The sequence below is a fragment of the Antechinus flavipes genome, chromosome 5 (genome assembly GCF_016432865.1).
Source record: "Antechinus flavipes isolate AdamAnt ecotype Samford, QLD, Australia chromosome 5, AdamAnt_v2, whole genome shotgun sequence".
NCBI lineage: Eukaryota > Metazoa > Chordata > Mammalia > Dasyuromorphia > Dasyuridae > Antechinus > Antechinus flavipes.
This window is the reverse complement of record NC_067402.1, coordinates 269514935-269529775: the sequence shown is the minus strand read 5'-3', so window position 1 is coordinate 269529775 and position 14841 is coordinate 269514935. Positions and strand designations below refer to the sequence as shown.

The window sequence follows — 14841 nt, the reverse complement described above, 5'->3', positions numbered from 1 at the left end:
AGAGAAAGGAAGAGAGAGGGAGGGAGGAAAGAAGGAAGGAGAGGAAGAAAGAAGAAGAAAAGCAAAGGAAAGAAATAAAGAAAGGAAAAGAGAAAGCATGCTTCTGTTCTTTGCTCAGTTTTTTCCCTCTAGAGGTGGATCACATTTTTCATCATGAGACGTTTGGAATTGTCTCGATCATTGTATTGCTGAGAATACTTAGGCCATTCACGGTTCTCCATCGTTGCTTTTACCATGTACAATGTTACCCTGGTTCTTCTCCCTTCACCCTGTATCAGTTGACATAAAAGACTTTCCGGGTTTTTCTGATTCGACCTGCTCCTCATTTCTCATTGCACAATACTATAATATAAAATATTCTTTTTTAAAACCCCAAATACTCTTATTTCTTTCCGGTGGTAGCTCATTCACTGAATCACCTCGGAAGCCTGGGGTCCCCTCTCTTGCTTAGATCAGGCAGGCTTTGATTGCACGGTATAGAGCAAAGGGCAGAGTGAGAGAGGGCTTCTTTTTTTAAAAAAATCAATTCCTTCCCTTCAAATATTACCCAGCCCCCTCATTTGGTCCGTCCTGGGTTAAAACATTTCTAGAGGGAGATAACACCTCAGCCTCTAGTTCTTTCGCCTCCAGCCTAGATAAGGAGGTGTGTCTCCTGACCCAATTGGGGAGTGGATGGAGCGCTGGTGGCCTAATCAACCTGAAAGGCAAGAGAACGGTCTCTCTGATTGGCCCCCGCCTCTCCAGGGCTGACTGGCAGGTCATAGCCTTCGCAGAGGCACATAATCCCTGTCTCGGTCCTCCTGGGCAGAGGTGACGGCCTCCGGGAGAGAGAAGATGCCCAGATACACGGTCCACGTCCGGGGGGAGTGGCTGGCCGTGCCCTGCCAGGGCGAAGGCCTCACGGTGCTGTGGCTGGGCCGGGAAGCCCTGAGGAGGTACGTGAAGAACAAGCCCGATAACGGAGGCTTTGCCTCGGTGGATGGCGTGAAGTTCTACATGCGGAGATGTAAGGGGCTGGGCCTGCTGGACCACGACGACCTGCTCGAAGTCGCCTTGGAGGACAACGAGTTTGTGGAAGTCGGTAAGTGGGGCCTGAGCAGGGAGAGACCGCCCGTGGAGAGAGGGGGGAGCGGCTACCAGCACATCCTTCAGAGTCTGGGAGATAACAGGATCATTGGCCCAGGGTGGAAGGGACCCGATGGGTCACCCAGCCCAGCCTCATCCTTTAACAGATGAGGACGCTGACTTAGAGGCTGGCTATCTTCCAGCCTCCTAACTTTATAAAGAAGCTGGGTCTCAGAGACAATGCGAGACCATTAAGAATTGTCGGGCCCAATTCCCTTATTTTGCAGATTTCTTTAGAGTAGAGGCTTCTGAAGGTCAGATGTTATTGCTTAATTGATGGTTCTTGGGAAAAGAGCTGGCCAAAGGGAAGAAATCTATTTTATTTTTTATTTAAAGAAGTATTTTAAGTCTCATCCACTATGCCTTAACACTTTTTGCCTTTTACTTTCTCTTTCTTTTTAAAAATGTATTATTGATGTCTTTTGTGTGTAGTTCATGGTCATTTCTGGGTATAGTCCCCTTGCCCATGGCTCCTCAGATTCAACTTTCCTTTAGAGTAAAAAAAAATGCCCAGAGTCCCCTTGTCCTGCCCTCCTTAGATTCAACTTTCCTTTATAGTAAAGAAAAATGCCCAGAGTCCCCTTGTCCTGCCCCCTTCAGATTCAACTTTCCTTTATAGTAAAGAAAAATGCCCAGAGTCCCCTTGTCCTGCCCTCCTCAGATTCAACTGTCCTTTATAGTAAAGAAAAATGCCCATAGTTCCCTTGCCCTGCCCCCTTCAGATTCAACTTTCCTTTATAGTAAAGAAAAATGCCCATAGTTCCCTTACCCTGCCCCCTTCAGATTCAACTGTCCTTTAGAGTAAAGAAAAATGCCCAGAGTCCCTTTATCCTGCCCTCCTCAAATTCGACTGTCCTTTATAGTAAAGAAAAAATGCCCAGAGTCCCCTTGTCCTGCCCTCCTCAGATTCAACTTTCCTTTATAGTAAAGAAAAATGCCCATAGTTCCCTTGCCCTGCCCCCTTCAGATTCAACTGTCCTTTAGAGTAAAGAAAAATGCCCAGAGTCCCTTTATCCTACCCTCCTCAAATTCGACTGTCCTTTATAGTAAAGAAAAATGCCCAGAGTCCCCTTGTCCTGCCCCCTTCAGATTCAGTTGTCCTTTAGAATAAAGAAAAATGCCCTTAATAATGTGTATAATCAATAAACAGTTACTAAACACCTATTTATGTACCAAGCACAGTGTTAAATACATATTGAGTAATTTGTGTTTAACACCATGCTGGCACACAACAGGAGCTTAATAAAAGTTTACTGATGGTTTAATTATATTTTACAGATATAATATATAATACATATACATAAACATATACAATACACATATAATTACTTGTATAGCATATAATACCTATACATAATATACCTATACTTAACATGTAAATATATATAATTACATATTACATATATATATATATAATGATACCTTTTCAATACACACACATCTCTTTCTGTCCTTTTAACTACTCACATCTCTGCAATAGGGATCATAGATTTTAGAAGCCATCTAGTACAACTTCCTCATTTTAAGCAATAAAAATTGAGGCCTAAAGAAATGGAGACAGACTTTCCCACAAAGGTAGTGACTGGCAGAGCTGGGGGCTGAGTCGACTATTCACCGAGAAGCATCCTAGTATGGCAGAAAGAATGCTGGCACTGAGATCAAGGGACCTGGATTCAAATCCTGCCTCAAATATTATCTTGATGACTTTGATCAATTACTTGACCTATCTTTTTCTCATCTTTAGAATAGGGGAGTTGGACAAGGTGATCTCTAAATTCCCTTTTAACTTTGCAATCCTCTGATAATTTGTCCCCCAATACTGTTATTGATTTTTGTCATTCGTGGACCTGCCTTCCATTTGTATAAACATTTTGGCTATTAATTAGAATCTGTGCTTTTGCAAAAAATGCATCTGAGCCTAAAGAGGGTCCTAGGAGTTGAGAATTGAGCTGCAGTCTGTCGATAAATATTTGTGAAGTGCCTACTATGTGCCAGGCACATTACTAAGCCCTGAGTATGCAAAAAGAGACCAAGGCAGTCTCTGCTTTTAGGGAACATACAGCCTAATGATAGGCAATGTACATACTAGATAGATTAGAGAGACAGAGACAGAGAGAGAAAGAGATAGAGAAAGAGAGAGAGAGAGAGAGAGACAGACAGACAGACACAGAGACAGAGAGAGACAGAGACAGAGACAGAGACAGAGAGAGAGAGAGAGAGAGAGAGACAGAGACAGAGACAGAGAGAGAGAGACAGAGAGACAGAGAGAGAGAGACAGAGACAGAGAGAGAGAGAGAGAGAGAGAGAGAGACAAAGACAGAGACAGAGAGAGAGAGAGAGGACACAGACAGACAAATAGATAGATATAGATAGATGAGACCAGACAGACAGATAGATCAAACAAACAGACAGACAGATAGATAGACACACACAGAGATAGATGATAGGAAGATAGACATAGATAAATATAAAGACAGACAGATAGACACATAGGTGATAGACACACAGACAGAATCAGACAAATAGAGATGGTACATAGAGAGATAGACAAATAGATAAATAGAAAGACTGACAGATAGGTGGACCCATAGATAGATAGATGATAGACACACAGATAGAGATTCAGACAAATAGACAGACACAAAGATAAGACACATAAATAGATAGATAGATAGAGATAAAACAAGACATAGATAAAGAAAGACAGATAAATAGAAAGATGGATAGATAGATAAATAGATGGATGGATGGAGATAGATGTATACAGAGATAAAGACAAAGGGAGAAAGAGAAAAAGTCACAAAAAAGACAGAGAAAGAAACATAGAGATACTGAGAGAGGAGAGAAATGTTTAATAGAATGAAGGGGGCTATCAAGAAAGACTTTCTGAAGGTGGGATTTAGCTGGGACTTGAAGGAAGTCAGGGAAGCTGGGAAGCAGAGACAAGGAGGGGGAACATTTCCGGCCTGGGAGAGAGACAGGAAACATGCTCATAATCATGAGCTGGGAGTATCTTGTGGGAGAGACAGCAAGAAGACTGAGGTCAGACTGGACCAAAAGGACATGGGGTATAAGGTGTAAACAGACTGAAAAGTTGGGGAGGAGGCAGGGAGAGGAGCCGTACCTGTGATGCAAGCTAAGCAACCTGGGCCACCTGGGCTCAAGGGGAACAACATAAAGACGCCATGTGAAGAGAAAATAATAATAACAAAAACAACAACAGCAACAACTATCATTTACATCCTGTTTTAAAGTTTGCAAAAATGCTGTTTTTCAAGTGGCACATTATACTATTTGATTAGACATTGGGCCCTGCAGCCTGGAAATGTGAAGTGTTATGGCCATCTGTGTTCAATAAACATGTTCCTTTCTATTAGTCTTCCCACTGTTACCGGGCCTTTTTTGTGGGAGAGTGAACCCCCAGTAGGGAGTTTGTTAAGGTTCACACTCTATTATTTCAGCAAACACCTTTGTTTTAGGGGAAAACAAAGTGCAGTCACAGTTTCTATTATATTGATTCAGTTGAGAAATGTACTGTATCACGGCCTTGCCTTATTTTAACGGTAAGATTGGAGGGGTTTTTGACTTTACTCTTTAAGACTCATGAGAATTCTCATTTCAGTGATAGAAGGTGACGTGATGTCTCCAGACTTCATTCCATCTCAGCCCGAAGGATTTTATCTGTATCCTTTTCCAAGCATCGTCTTATCTTTCTGCAAAAACATCATTGCTCTATATCCTTCGTGTTTCCTTTAACAAGCTTTTTCCAGATACAGCAAATACCGGGAACCCGACAAGGTAGGATTTAAGCAACATCTTTCTGGTAGGAGGGGTCCACTAGGCACTGGGCCTGGAATCAAGAAGATTCATACTCCTGAGTTCAAATCCAGCCTTAAACGCTTCTAGCTGTGTGACCCTGGACAAGTCACTTTACCCTGTCTGTCTCAGTACCCTCCTCTGTAAAATAAACTCTAGCATCTTTGCCAAGAAAACCAAATAGCAGAATTTTAGCTCTGGAAGGGACCTCAGTGGCCATAGAGTAAAACCCATATTAGGAACCCTAACATATCTATTAAGTTGTTTTTCAGTCTTTATTTGCAGAATTTCAGTGAGAAGGAAACCATTCCACCTATACATGATTTTCATTGCAGAAGAGGTTTTTACACCTGAATTGACCTATTGGCCAGTATCTACCTACAGCTCCTAATTCTGTCCCTTGAGGTCAAATGGAACAAATCTAATCCCTCTTCCCATGTGATGACCCTTGGAACACTTGAAAACAGTTTTCATGTCCTTCCCTTCCTTCTTCTTCAAGCTAAATAGCCTTGATTCCACAACACTTAAATGCAGGGGTGTGCTGGTAAATATTTAACTACCACCTCTCTGAAAACAAAATGTATGTAAAGTAAACTGAAATTTTGATTGCGTTAGCAACATTTTCTCCATCACTTTAGTCTAGATAATCAACAAGATAAGAAATCAAGTTTCAATTCATAATTTGCTGATTTCCAAGATATAAATGCTCACAATGAAATTTCTCTCTTTATTTCTTCATTATTTTTGGTCTTTATTTCCTTTTTCTTTCCCCCTAGTTACATAGACCATTTTAAACATTCATTTTTTTTTTTCATTTTAAGTTCCAAATTGTTTTTTCTCTCTCTCCCTCTCCTTCCACTCCCTGAAACAAATAGCAACTTGATATGGGTTATATATATTCAATCATGCAAAATATATTACTGTATTAGTCATCATAATGAAATTTAACTTATTCCAATGCCCTATGCTTATATGGGAAAGGTCTTTCTTCATTTCATTTGCTCTTCTCTATATACTGTCCAACTTTCATCAATGTTCACCTTAAGGTCCTATAATCCTATAATCCTCTACGTGTGATCATCTCCTTATTCCAGAAATTATTGCCTCCTAAAAAGCCCAAGATTGTATTGACTTTGGGGGGGAAGCACTACCACCTCAACTTGCTTACTTGTAATATACCCATTGAGTTCTTCCCTTACTAAAATCTGCTTCTTTTGACCAGTATATCGCCTTAGATGGAGACAGTCTGACAACTGAGGATTTGGTCAATTTAGGAAAAGGGCTCTACAAAATCAAGGTAAATATATTGGGTAGTGGAAGACACTCTGAGATCACCATTACCTTGCCTTGGGAAAATATCCCAATCCAGCTCTTTAACTACTGTTTCCTAGCTTACTCCAGAGGCTGAGAAGCGAGTGCAAGACTCCAGAGAGGTTATCGAAAGTATCGTGAGAGAGAAAACTGGTAGCCATTCTCCTTTGGGTCTTGAGGTCTTATAAAGTTTTTTTTTTAAGAAAATTATTATCTATGGTTAACCTACACTACATTTTTTTCCCTTTTCAGTTGTCTATGGAATCACTACTGGATTTGGAAAATTTGCCAATACTGTCATCCCCCCTGATAAGCTAAAGTAGGTGGGAGACATTTTTTTCTGAGTCATTTACTCAGGTTATTTGTGAATTCATTTCATAATGCTCCTAGATCATTTGATAGCATATTAGATTGAGTAATGGATTTGGAGTCAAGAGGAAATGAGTTCAAATCTTGCCACAAGTACTTAGTAGCTGTTCATCTGTCTCAATTTTTTCATCTTTAAAATAAAGATAATAATAATGGAAATTACCTACTGAATTGATGTGAAGATATAATGAGATAATAGTTGAAAAACATTTAGCACAGTGCCTGGTACATAAATGCTTAGCAAATGCTTGTTGATCAATTTCTATAATTTTGGTGGAAATTGTTAAATGATGAACCCAGATTAGAGTTTTAAAAGAGCTTATCTTTCTTTTTCTTTTTTTCTCTCTCTTCTCCTAGGGAACTCCAGTTCAATTTAGTGCGTTCCCATTCCTCAGGTAGTGAGAAATTACTTGAAACTTCTGTTTTTTCTTTAAGTGACAGAAAGATTGGGGTTGATAGAGAAGACAAAATATTTATTCTGTTGATGTCCTCATAGGTGTTGGGAAACCACTGATCCCAGAGAGATGCCGGATGCTCATGGCTTTGAGAATCAATGTCTTAGCCAAAGGATACAGTGGAATTTCCCTGGAAACTCTCAAACAAGTGATTGAAATGTTTAATGGTAATACCCTGGATCTTCTGTTGGCTAGAAGTTTAATACAAAATAGAATATTATCAGGCTAGTCAATGGGATGATACAGGAAGGACGGGAAGAAGATCAAAAGTGATTGAGACAGGAGGAGGGAAAGGGACACGAGGAAGATGAATGTTACTGGAGATGGGGTTCTATTATAGAAACTTTTCTATAAAATACAGAGTCAGGAATACTTGGATTTGAATTCCACCTCAGATTACAACTGGTTCTGTGATCCTGGACAAAGCCCCATCTCTAAATGTTCATCTCTAAAATGGGAATAATAGCACCTTCCTTCAGCAACAAGAATCATTCAGATAATCAAATTACATATTGCCTTGCATACATTAAGGAACTAAATACATCTGAACTATTATTTTATCAGTTTTAAAAAGATAAGAACAAGTTACATCAGCTTTAAATATTAAAACTTTAGACCCCATAGTCCCAGTATTGTAGAGCTAAAGCTGAAAGGTACCTCAGAGACTATCCGGAACAACCCCCTTGTTTTACAGATGGGGAAACTGAATACCAGAGAGGGAATTACTGACTAGCATAAAATAACAGAGCTGCTTCCTTTGCATAGAAAATACTTTGTACTTGCATTGGGGAGATTCTATTGTGAAGCAATATTGAATGACTCCCACATAATGAGGCTGCAGAATCAGTTCCTTTCCGTATCTCATTTTGTAGGATTTCAGCTATACTATCTCTGTTCTGCATCTGATTCAGCCATTGGCAGTTGTACCATTGGTCAATGTTCCTTTCACTACTTGGAGAGATTATAGAATCATGGAATCTCAGAATTTAGCAGGAATTCTCCTCCAAAAAAGACAGGGGTATAGGGGAAAAATACTAAATTCAGAATCAATGAACCACAGTTCAACTCCTGACTATTCCACTTATTATCTATACATTTGAGGAAATCACTTCTCTGGGGTTTCACTTTCTGTAACATAAAAAGCATAGCATAGAAGCCTCTGAAGTCCCTACTAGCTCTAACGCTAAGCTTCAGTAACTAATCCCACTCAATCTTTACCTAAAACACAAATTCCTTCTACAAATTACATAAGCTTAACATATTAGAACTTTAGTCCTCTTAAGGACTAGAATTGGAAATAACCTGACAAGTTGACTGATTATTTAACCATCACATAAAAACCCCCATGCTGAACTTCTCTGTACCTCCTGGATTAACCTTCTACAGTCTGAGATAATTCTAATTATTGGGAAGTTTTTCCTGACATCCACCCTAAATTTATTAATAAGACTAAGTCCTTCTTTTACACAAGAGCCTTCAGATACTTGAAATGTTATCACGATCCCCTCCCACTCCATTCTTCTCCAGGCTAAACATTCCCACACTTCCAACCAATACCCATAGAATATAATTTCAAGTTCCTCCTCTATTCTAATTTCTTTCCTTTGGTTGTATTCCAACTTGTCAAGGTTCCTTCTAAAACATGGTTTTTGAGAACCATAGGTTTCCAGATCTAAAAGAGACTCCAAAGGTCATCTAGCTTCCATGTTACAGAAAAGGAAATTGAGACCTACAGAAATGGAATGATCCCAGATTTAGTCCTGGAAAGGATCTCAGAGGCCATGTAATCTAATCCCTGATTTTTACAGATGAGATAATTAAGTCTTAGAGAGATAAAATGATTTTTCCAAAGTCACATATATAGTAAGTGATAGAAAAGGGTCTGAACCCAGATTTTTTTAACTTCAATGCAGCAATCTGTACAATATTTTTCAGAACTATAACCTTGCTTTTTATTTTTATTATTGGTCAGTTTGATTCACCCAAACTCTGAAAATTTGGAAATAAGATTCTTATTCTATTTTGGAAGTTTCCTACGTAGATGGGAAGACAACTGGCTCCAAATCCTGTTGATGGAATAATAGAAAAAGTGCTGGATTTGAAGTATAGACAGCCTCAATTCAAATCCCACTTCTGATCATCACTATCAGGGTGATCTATGGGCTAATCCCTAAATATCCCTGATCCCCAGTTTCCTCAGCTATAAAAACGAAGAAGTTCTAGGATTGTGAGGACTAAAATTTTAATATTTAAAGCTTACTTTGTAAAACTGATAATGATAGTTCACATGTATTTAGTTCCTTAAGGTATGCAAGACAGAAGGGAGGGTCTCTCTCCATCAGGAACCATGTGGTTAAAAGCCTGTTTGTCCCATGTGCGCTAATGGTAAACGATTTCTCTCTGTCTCTCTTAGCATCTTGCCTGCCCTACGTTCCAGAGAAAGGAACAGTCGGAGCTAGTGGAGACCTGGCCCCACTTTCTCACCTTGCACTGGGCCTTATAGGAGAAGGGAAGATGTGGTCTCCAAAGAGTGGCTGGGCTGACGCCAAATATGTAAGGACTCTCTGGGGCTCACATGGCTTGCCTGGCTTAATTCAAGATGCCCCTCTAAGGCCCATGATTGAATCCTGGTGGGGAATTTAAATTGTTTTAGCAGCTACCTCCTGTAGAATTATAATGCTATGCCAGGGACTCAGACATAGTTAGAGTAAGGAGGTCCTAGATTCTAATCCTACTTAAGGGGTTCTAAGGTTCCTTCCAATTTTAAATTGATGATCTTATGACTTTTATGTCTGCTGCTGTTGTTAAGTCGTGTCTGATTCCTTGTGACCCCATTTGGGATTTTTTTGTCAAAGATACTAGAATGGTTTGCCATTTCCTTCTCTAGGTTATTTTACATACAAGGAAACTGAGGCAAACAGTGTTAAATGACTTTCCCATACTCATACTAGTGAGTGTCTGAGACCACATTTTAACTCAAGAAAATTATTTTAGAAAGAAGAGAAGCTGACCTGTAGCTATCTACAGGGTAGATAATTGGTTCCTAATAAATTTTGAATGCCTAGAATTTTAGAACAAGGGACCTCATAGAGGACCTGTCATTTCTGAACAGGTGCTTAATAATTGCTAGTAAAATTTAATTTAGAAAAAAAAGAAGTACTCAAGGTTTGAGCAGTTTCCACTTGGATAGTTGTTCCCTGAACAATTCTGAAAACTCAGAATTTTAAAGCAGAAAGGGGCCTCCAAGGCCATCTAATCCAATCCACACCCAGTGAAAATTCTCTTTACAAAATCACCCACAAGTGGTTATCTTTCTTTTGTTTAAAGATCTTTAGTGGCAGGAAACCCAGTAATTCACAAGGCAGCCCTTGAAACACAGTTAAGAAACAGCCTCCTCTAAACAGTTCTAATTGTAGGAAGTACTTTTTTTACTTTGGATTAAAATCCCTGTACCTTCCCATTGCTCCTAGTTTCTTCTAAGCAAAAAAACAAAACAAAACAAAACACCCTAATTTCTTCTCCATATAACAGTTTTCAGATATTTGAAGAGAATTATCATGTTTCCTGGATAAGTCTTAGTTTTAGCAACTGATTTTAGCATTCATTTCGTTCCTTTAAACCACACCTTATTTTGTAGCTTTATGCTACTTCTACTTATGTTCCCCACTCAAAGAAAAAGATTTGGGGCCTCTTCTTTGTCTGGATCCTTTTTGGATATGATACCATAATTATGTCTTCAAAAATCACCAAGTATTCTTTGGACACTTTATATATATGCTAGGCACTTGACAGAATCATAACTAGAGCAAAGTGATCAGACTTTTGGTCCAAGATGCTAAAAATTAGAGGATGCTGAAATACCTTTAGCATCATAGAACTAACTGAATTGAACAGGATCAACTTAGAAATGAAGCAATAATTAGAGAAAACAAGAAGCTACTAAATAAATTTCCTTATGATCTTGCTTCCCAGGTCAACATCTCTCCCTCATCTAATCATTGATTAGTATCATTGAATTCTAGAGGCTATGTCTCTGTTTTCTTCCATCTGATTTATATTTAAAAGTTGGTAGGTTGTTATATTTTATTTTCCCCAGGCAGAAAAAGTGTTAGTTATGACTTTGGTGTTTAATGCAATAAAGTGAACAGTTAATTGGCCAACAAGTATTTATAGGGAGCGCTATGTATAGAAAACTCGGTTTGGAATCTTCATGAGTTCAAAACTGTTTGCCTCAGTTTCTGCATCTGTAAAGTGAGTTGGAGAAAGAAATGGTAAACCACTCCAGTATTTTTGCCAAGAAAATCCAAAATAAGGTCATAAAGAATTGGACATGACTGAAAAGAACAGAACAAAAACAAAAACCAAAGACAGGATGGGTTGGAGAAAGGGTAAACCAGATACGTGAATCCAAACAGGTCCCCTGATACCTGAAAGGTATCTTTACCAGTATACATGTGGATACGGAATCAGGCTTTATTTTCTTTCTGAAATCCTCTTACATTTTGTCAATCACTCCACAGGTCCTAGAAGCCCATGGATTGAAACCAGTCACTTTGAAGCCCAAAGAGGTAATGTATTTTAAAGCCACCACTTAGAGAAAATTATCAATTTATAAGCTCACCTCCTACTCCCGTCATACTTCTAAAATGGGAATAACAGTAGCTTCCTGGGGGGTTGTGAGGATAAAATGAAATAAAATCTGTAAGACGCTTTGCAAACATTCTATCAAAGCCAGCTTGCTATTAGTATAGCTCTCACTCTATTAAGTATCAGAATAGGGACCCAAATCAAGATCTTATGAATCTTATGATCTAGAGAGGGGAAGGATCAAAGAGAAAATGGAATCAAATTCCCTTGCTTTACAGATAAGTAAATTGAGATATATTCTTTTTTTCCTTTTTGATCTGATTTTTCTTGTGCAGCATGATAAATGTGGAAATATGTTTAAAAGAATCGCACATGTTTAACCTATATTGGATTACTTGCTACCTAGGGGAGGGGAGAGGAAGGAAGGGAAGGAGAAAATTTGGAATACAAGGTTTTGAAAGGATGAATATTGAAAACTATCTTTGCATATATTTTGAAAATAAAAAGCTATAAAGAAGGAAAGAAAGGGAGTAATGAAAGGAGGAGGGAAGGAGGGAGGAAGACAGAGAGAGAGAAAGAAAGAAAGAAAGAAAGAAAGAAAGAAAGAAAGAAAGAAAAAAGAAAGAAAGAAGAAAGAAAGAAAGAAAGAAAGAAGAAAGAAAGAAAGGAAGGAAGGAAGGAAGGAAGGAAGGAAGGAAGGAAGGAAGGAAGGAAGGAAGGAAGAAGGAAGGAAGGAAGATCAAAGACATTTAATGATGTGAGCAAGATCACCCAACTAGGAAGAGTTAGAATTGGATTTCAGTACAGGTATTCTATGTAGCTATGTAGCACAGGGGATCAGGAGAACCTGAGTTCGTATCTGACTTAGATAATGTGACTCCAGGCAAGTCACTTAACCCTGTTTCCTCATGTATAAAGTGAGCTAGAAAAGGAAATGGCAAACCACTCCAAGAAAATCATAAATGGGGTCACAAAGAATTTGACATGACCAATAGACCAAAAAAATTCTATAACTAGTTGATAGTTCTATGCTGAATCAAAAGTAAAGAATCTGGTAGAAAAAATAGATGAAATAAAGTGAGCATTGACTCAGAATTGGAAAGGATCTTGGAAGTGAAATAGTCAACCCCTTCATTTTTTAGATGAGAAAGACCCAGCAAGTTATTTAATTTGCCCAAAGTACACAGACAGAAAATGAATTTGAACCTAGGACCCCCCAACTTCAAACTTTGCACTCAATATCACACTGCTTAGAACAATTGGCTCATGTATCTCCCTCCCAAGGGTCTGGCCCTCATCAACGGGACCCAAATGATCACATCCCTGGGCTGTGAAGCTGTGGAAAGAGCGAGTGCCATCGCGAGACAAGCTGACATCGTGGCTGCTTTGACCTTGGAGGTGCTGAAGGGCACCACCAAAGCCTTCGATACAGGTTGGTACCAGTGCCTTCTCTTAGAGTTGGGCCAGCCAACAGGAATTATTCAGGGATTAGTGATGGAGAAAGCATTGGGACCAAAGTATATCAATTCATGAAGGGGATATTTTGGGTAAATATGTTTTTTTGGTCAACACATGCTCAAATCGGAGCCAGGGGATTGGGCACTACCACCTTATTATCTGTGCGACCATGGCCACACCATGTAATCTTGTTGGGCCTTAGTTTCCTCATCTATAAAATAAAGGGATTGGGGTAGTGAATCAAAAATCCATTTTTAAAATCTCTACATTTGTGACTCTATGGCTGCTCTGGACAAATTACTTCATTATATTTCCTCATCTGAGAAAATGAAAGAATTGGACTGAATGACTGACTCTTATATGTTACATTACTCCTTCATCAAGCCCTACAGCCTATGATCCTTCTATCTGATGAGCTTAAGAATGGTGAAAAAAATTATTTCTTTGTACAATCAGGTCAAAAACAGGGAGATTTTTTCCTCTTATGAGGAGGTAAGCATTTCTGGATAGAGAATAGTTGGAATGACCAATGATCCCCTTGAGGAATTCTACCTCCCCCAGCATTTCTCCTTAGCCCTCTTGCTGGTGATCAGTTTATTCAGAGGGGGTTAGAATTTGCTTACTATGGATTCTTGATACATTAGTAAAAGGTTTCATCTGCAAAAATGTCCTTCCCATCATTCATTGCAATAAGCTTTTATTAAGTATCTGCTATGTCCAAGGGAAGGGGCAGAGTGTATAAAGGCAAAAATCCAAACTGTACTTGCCCTTAGGAGCTTGTATTCTCCTGGGAGATACAATATCAATCAACTGATTAAACAACAAGCACTAGTAAATCCATCTACTATGCTCCAGGCATGGAATATGGTAGATGCTGGGGATACAAAGACCTACCCTTCATAATCTGATACGCCTTATTACGGATATATAAAGTGTTTTCAAAGTAATTTTTTGTGTATGTAAGGGAGATGCACAAGCAGTTGGAGAGATCAAGGAGCACTCATTTAGGAGAAAGAGCTTGTGATGAAATTATGAAGAAAGCTAGGGATTCTATCCCTAGGTGAGAACACTGGGCATCCCAGGGCTGGGGATAGCCCATCCAAAAAACTTCCTCAAAGTTTTTAGAAGAAATCTTTCGAATTCTAAGAGGCAAGAGCATGGGGACTCACTCTGCTAACATCTGGAAGTGTGAGCCTGGGATGATGGGACTGGAGCCAACCAAAGGACTTTGTGTTTTATCCAGAGGTAGTACGGGGTTGCCTGAATTTCTTGAGCAGGGAATGGCAGGGGTAGACCTATGACAGGAATATCAATATGGCACTCGCATGAAGATGGACTATAGAAGGGAGAGGCTGGAGACAGGAAGGCCAGTTAGAGATTGATGCAATAGGCTTGGCAAAAAGTGATGAGACCTGAACTGGCTTGGTGGTTCTGCAAGGAGAGAGAAGAAGGTGTGGATATGAGAGATGGTCCTGTGAATAGTGAATGAAAGAAATGTAAAAGTAGAATTGAAAAGAGCGGAAGATGACCCCTAGATTGTGATCCTGGGTGACTAGGAAAATGAACAATGCTGACCCTACTTATTTTGGACAGCTCAGGATCAACCTAATATATATATACTGAGACCTGACTAAGACCTTAGCGGAAGAAGGCTGGGGTTGGGTATCCTTAAATCTTTCCATGTTTTTGCCAGAGACATATTTGTATAGGGATAGGGATA

At 39.3% G+C, this 14841-nt stretch overlaps 1 protein-coding gene across 1 annotated transcript in view; it reads left to right on the top strand.

Annotated features, from left to right (window-relative positions):
* Positions 1-787: 787 nt before the first annotated feature.
* HAL (histidine ammonia-lyase) overlaps positions 788-14841 on the top strand; it is a 38579-nt gene continuing 24525 nt past the window's right edge. Inside the window, exons 1-11 of the mRNA XM_052001120.1 lie at positions 788-1081; positions 4748-4808; positions 4896-4923; positions 6164-6238; positions 6333-6405; positions 6505-6571; positions 6979-7016; positions 7118-7243; positions 9490-9629; positions 11597-11644; positions 12948-13095. Of these exons, the coding sequence (XP_051857080.1) occupies positions 835-1081; positions 4748-4808; positions 4896-4923; positions 6164-6238; positions 6333-6405; positions 6505-6571; positions 6979-7016; positions 7118-7243; positions 9490-9629; positions 11597-11644; positions 12948-13095 (1051 nt within the window). The 5' untranslated portion in view covers positions 788-834. The remainder of the gene's footprint in view (positions 1082-4747; positions 4809-4895; positions 4924-6163; positions 6239-6332; positions 6406-6504; positions 6572-6978; positions 7017-7117; positions 7244-9489; positions 9630-11596; positions 11645-12947; positions 13096-14841) is intronic.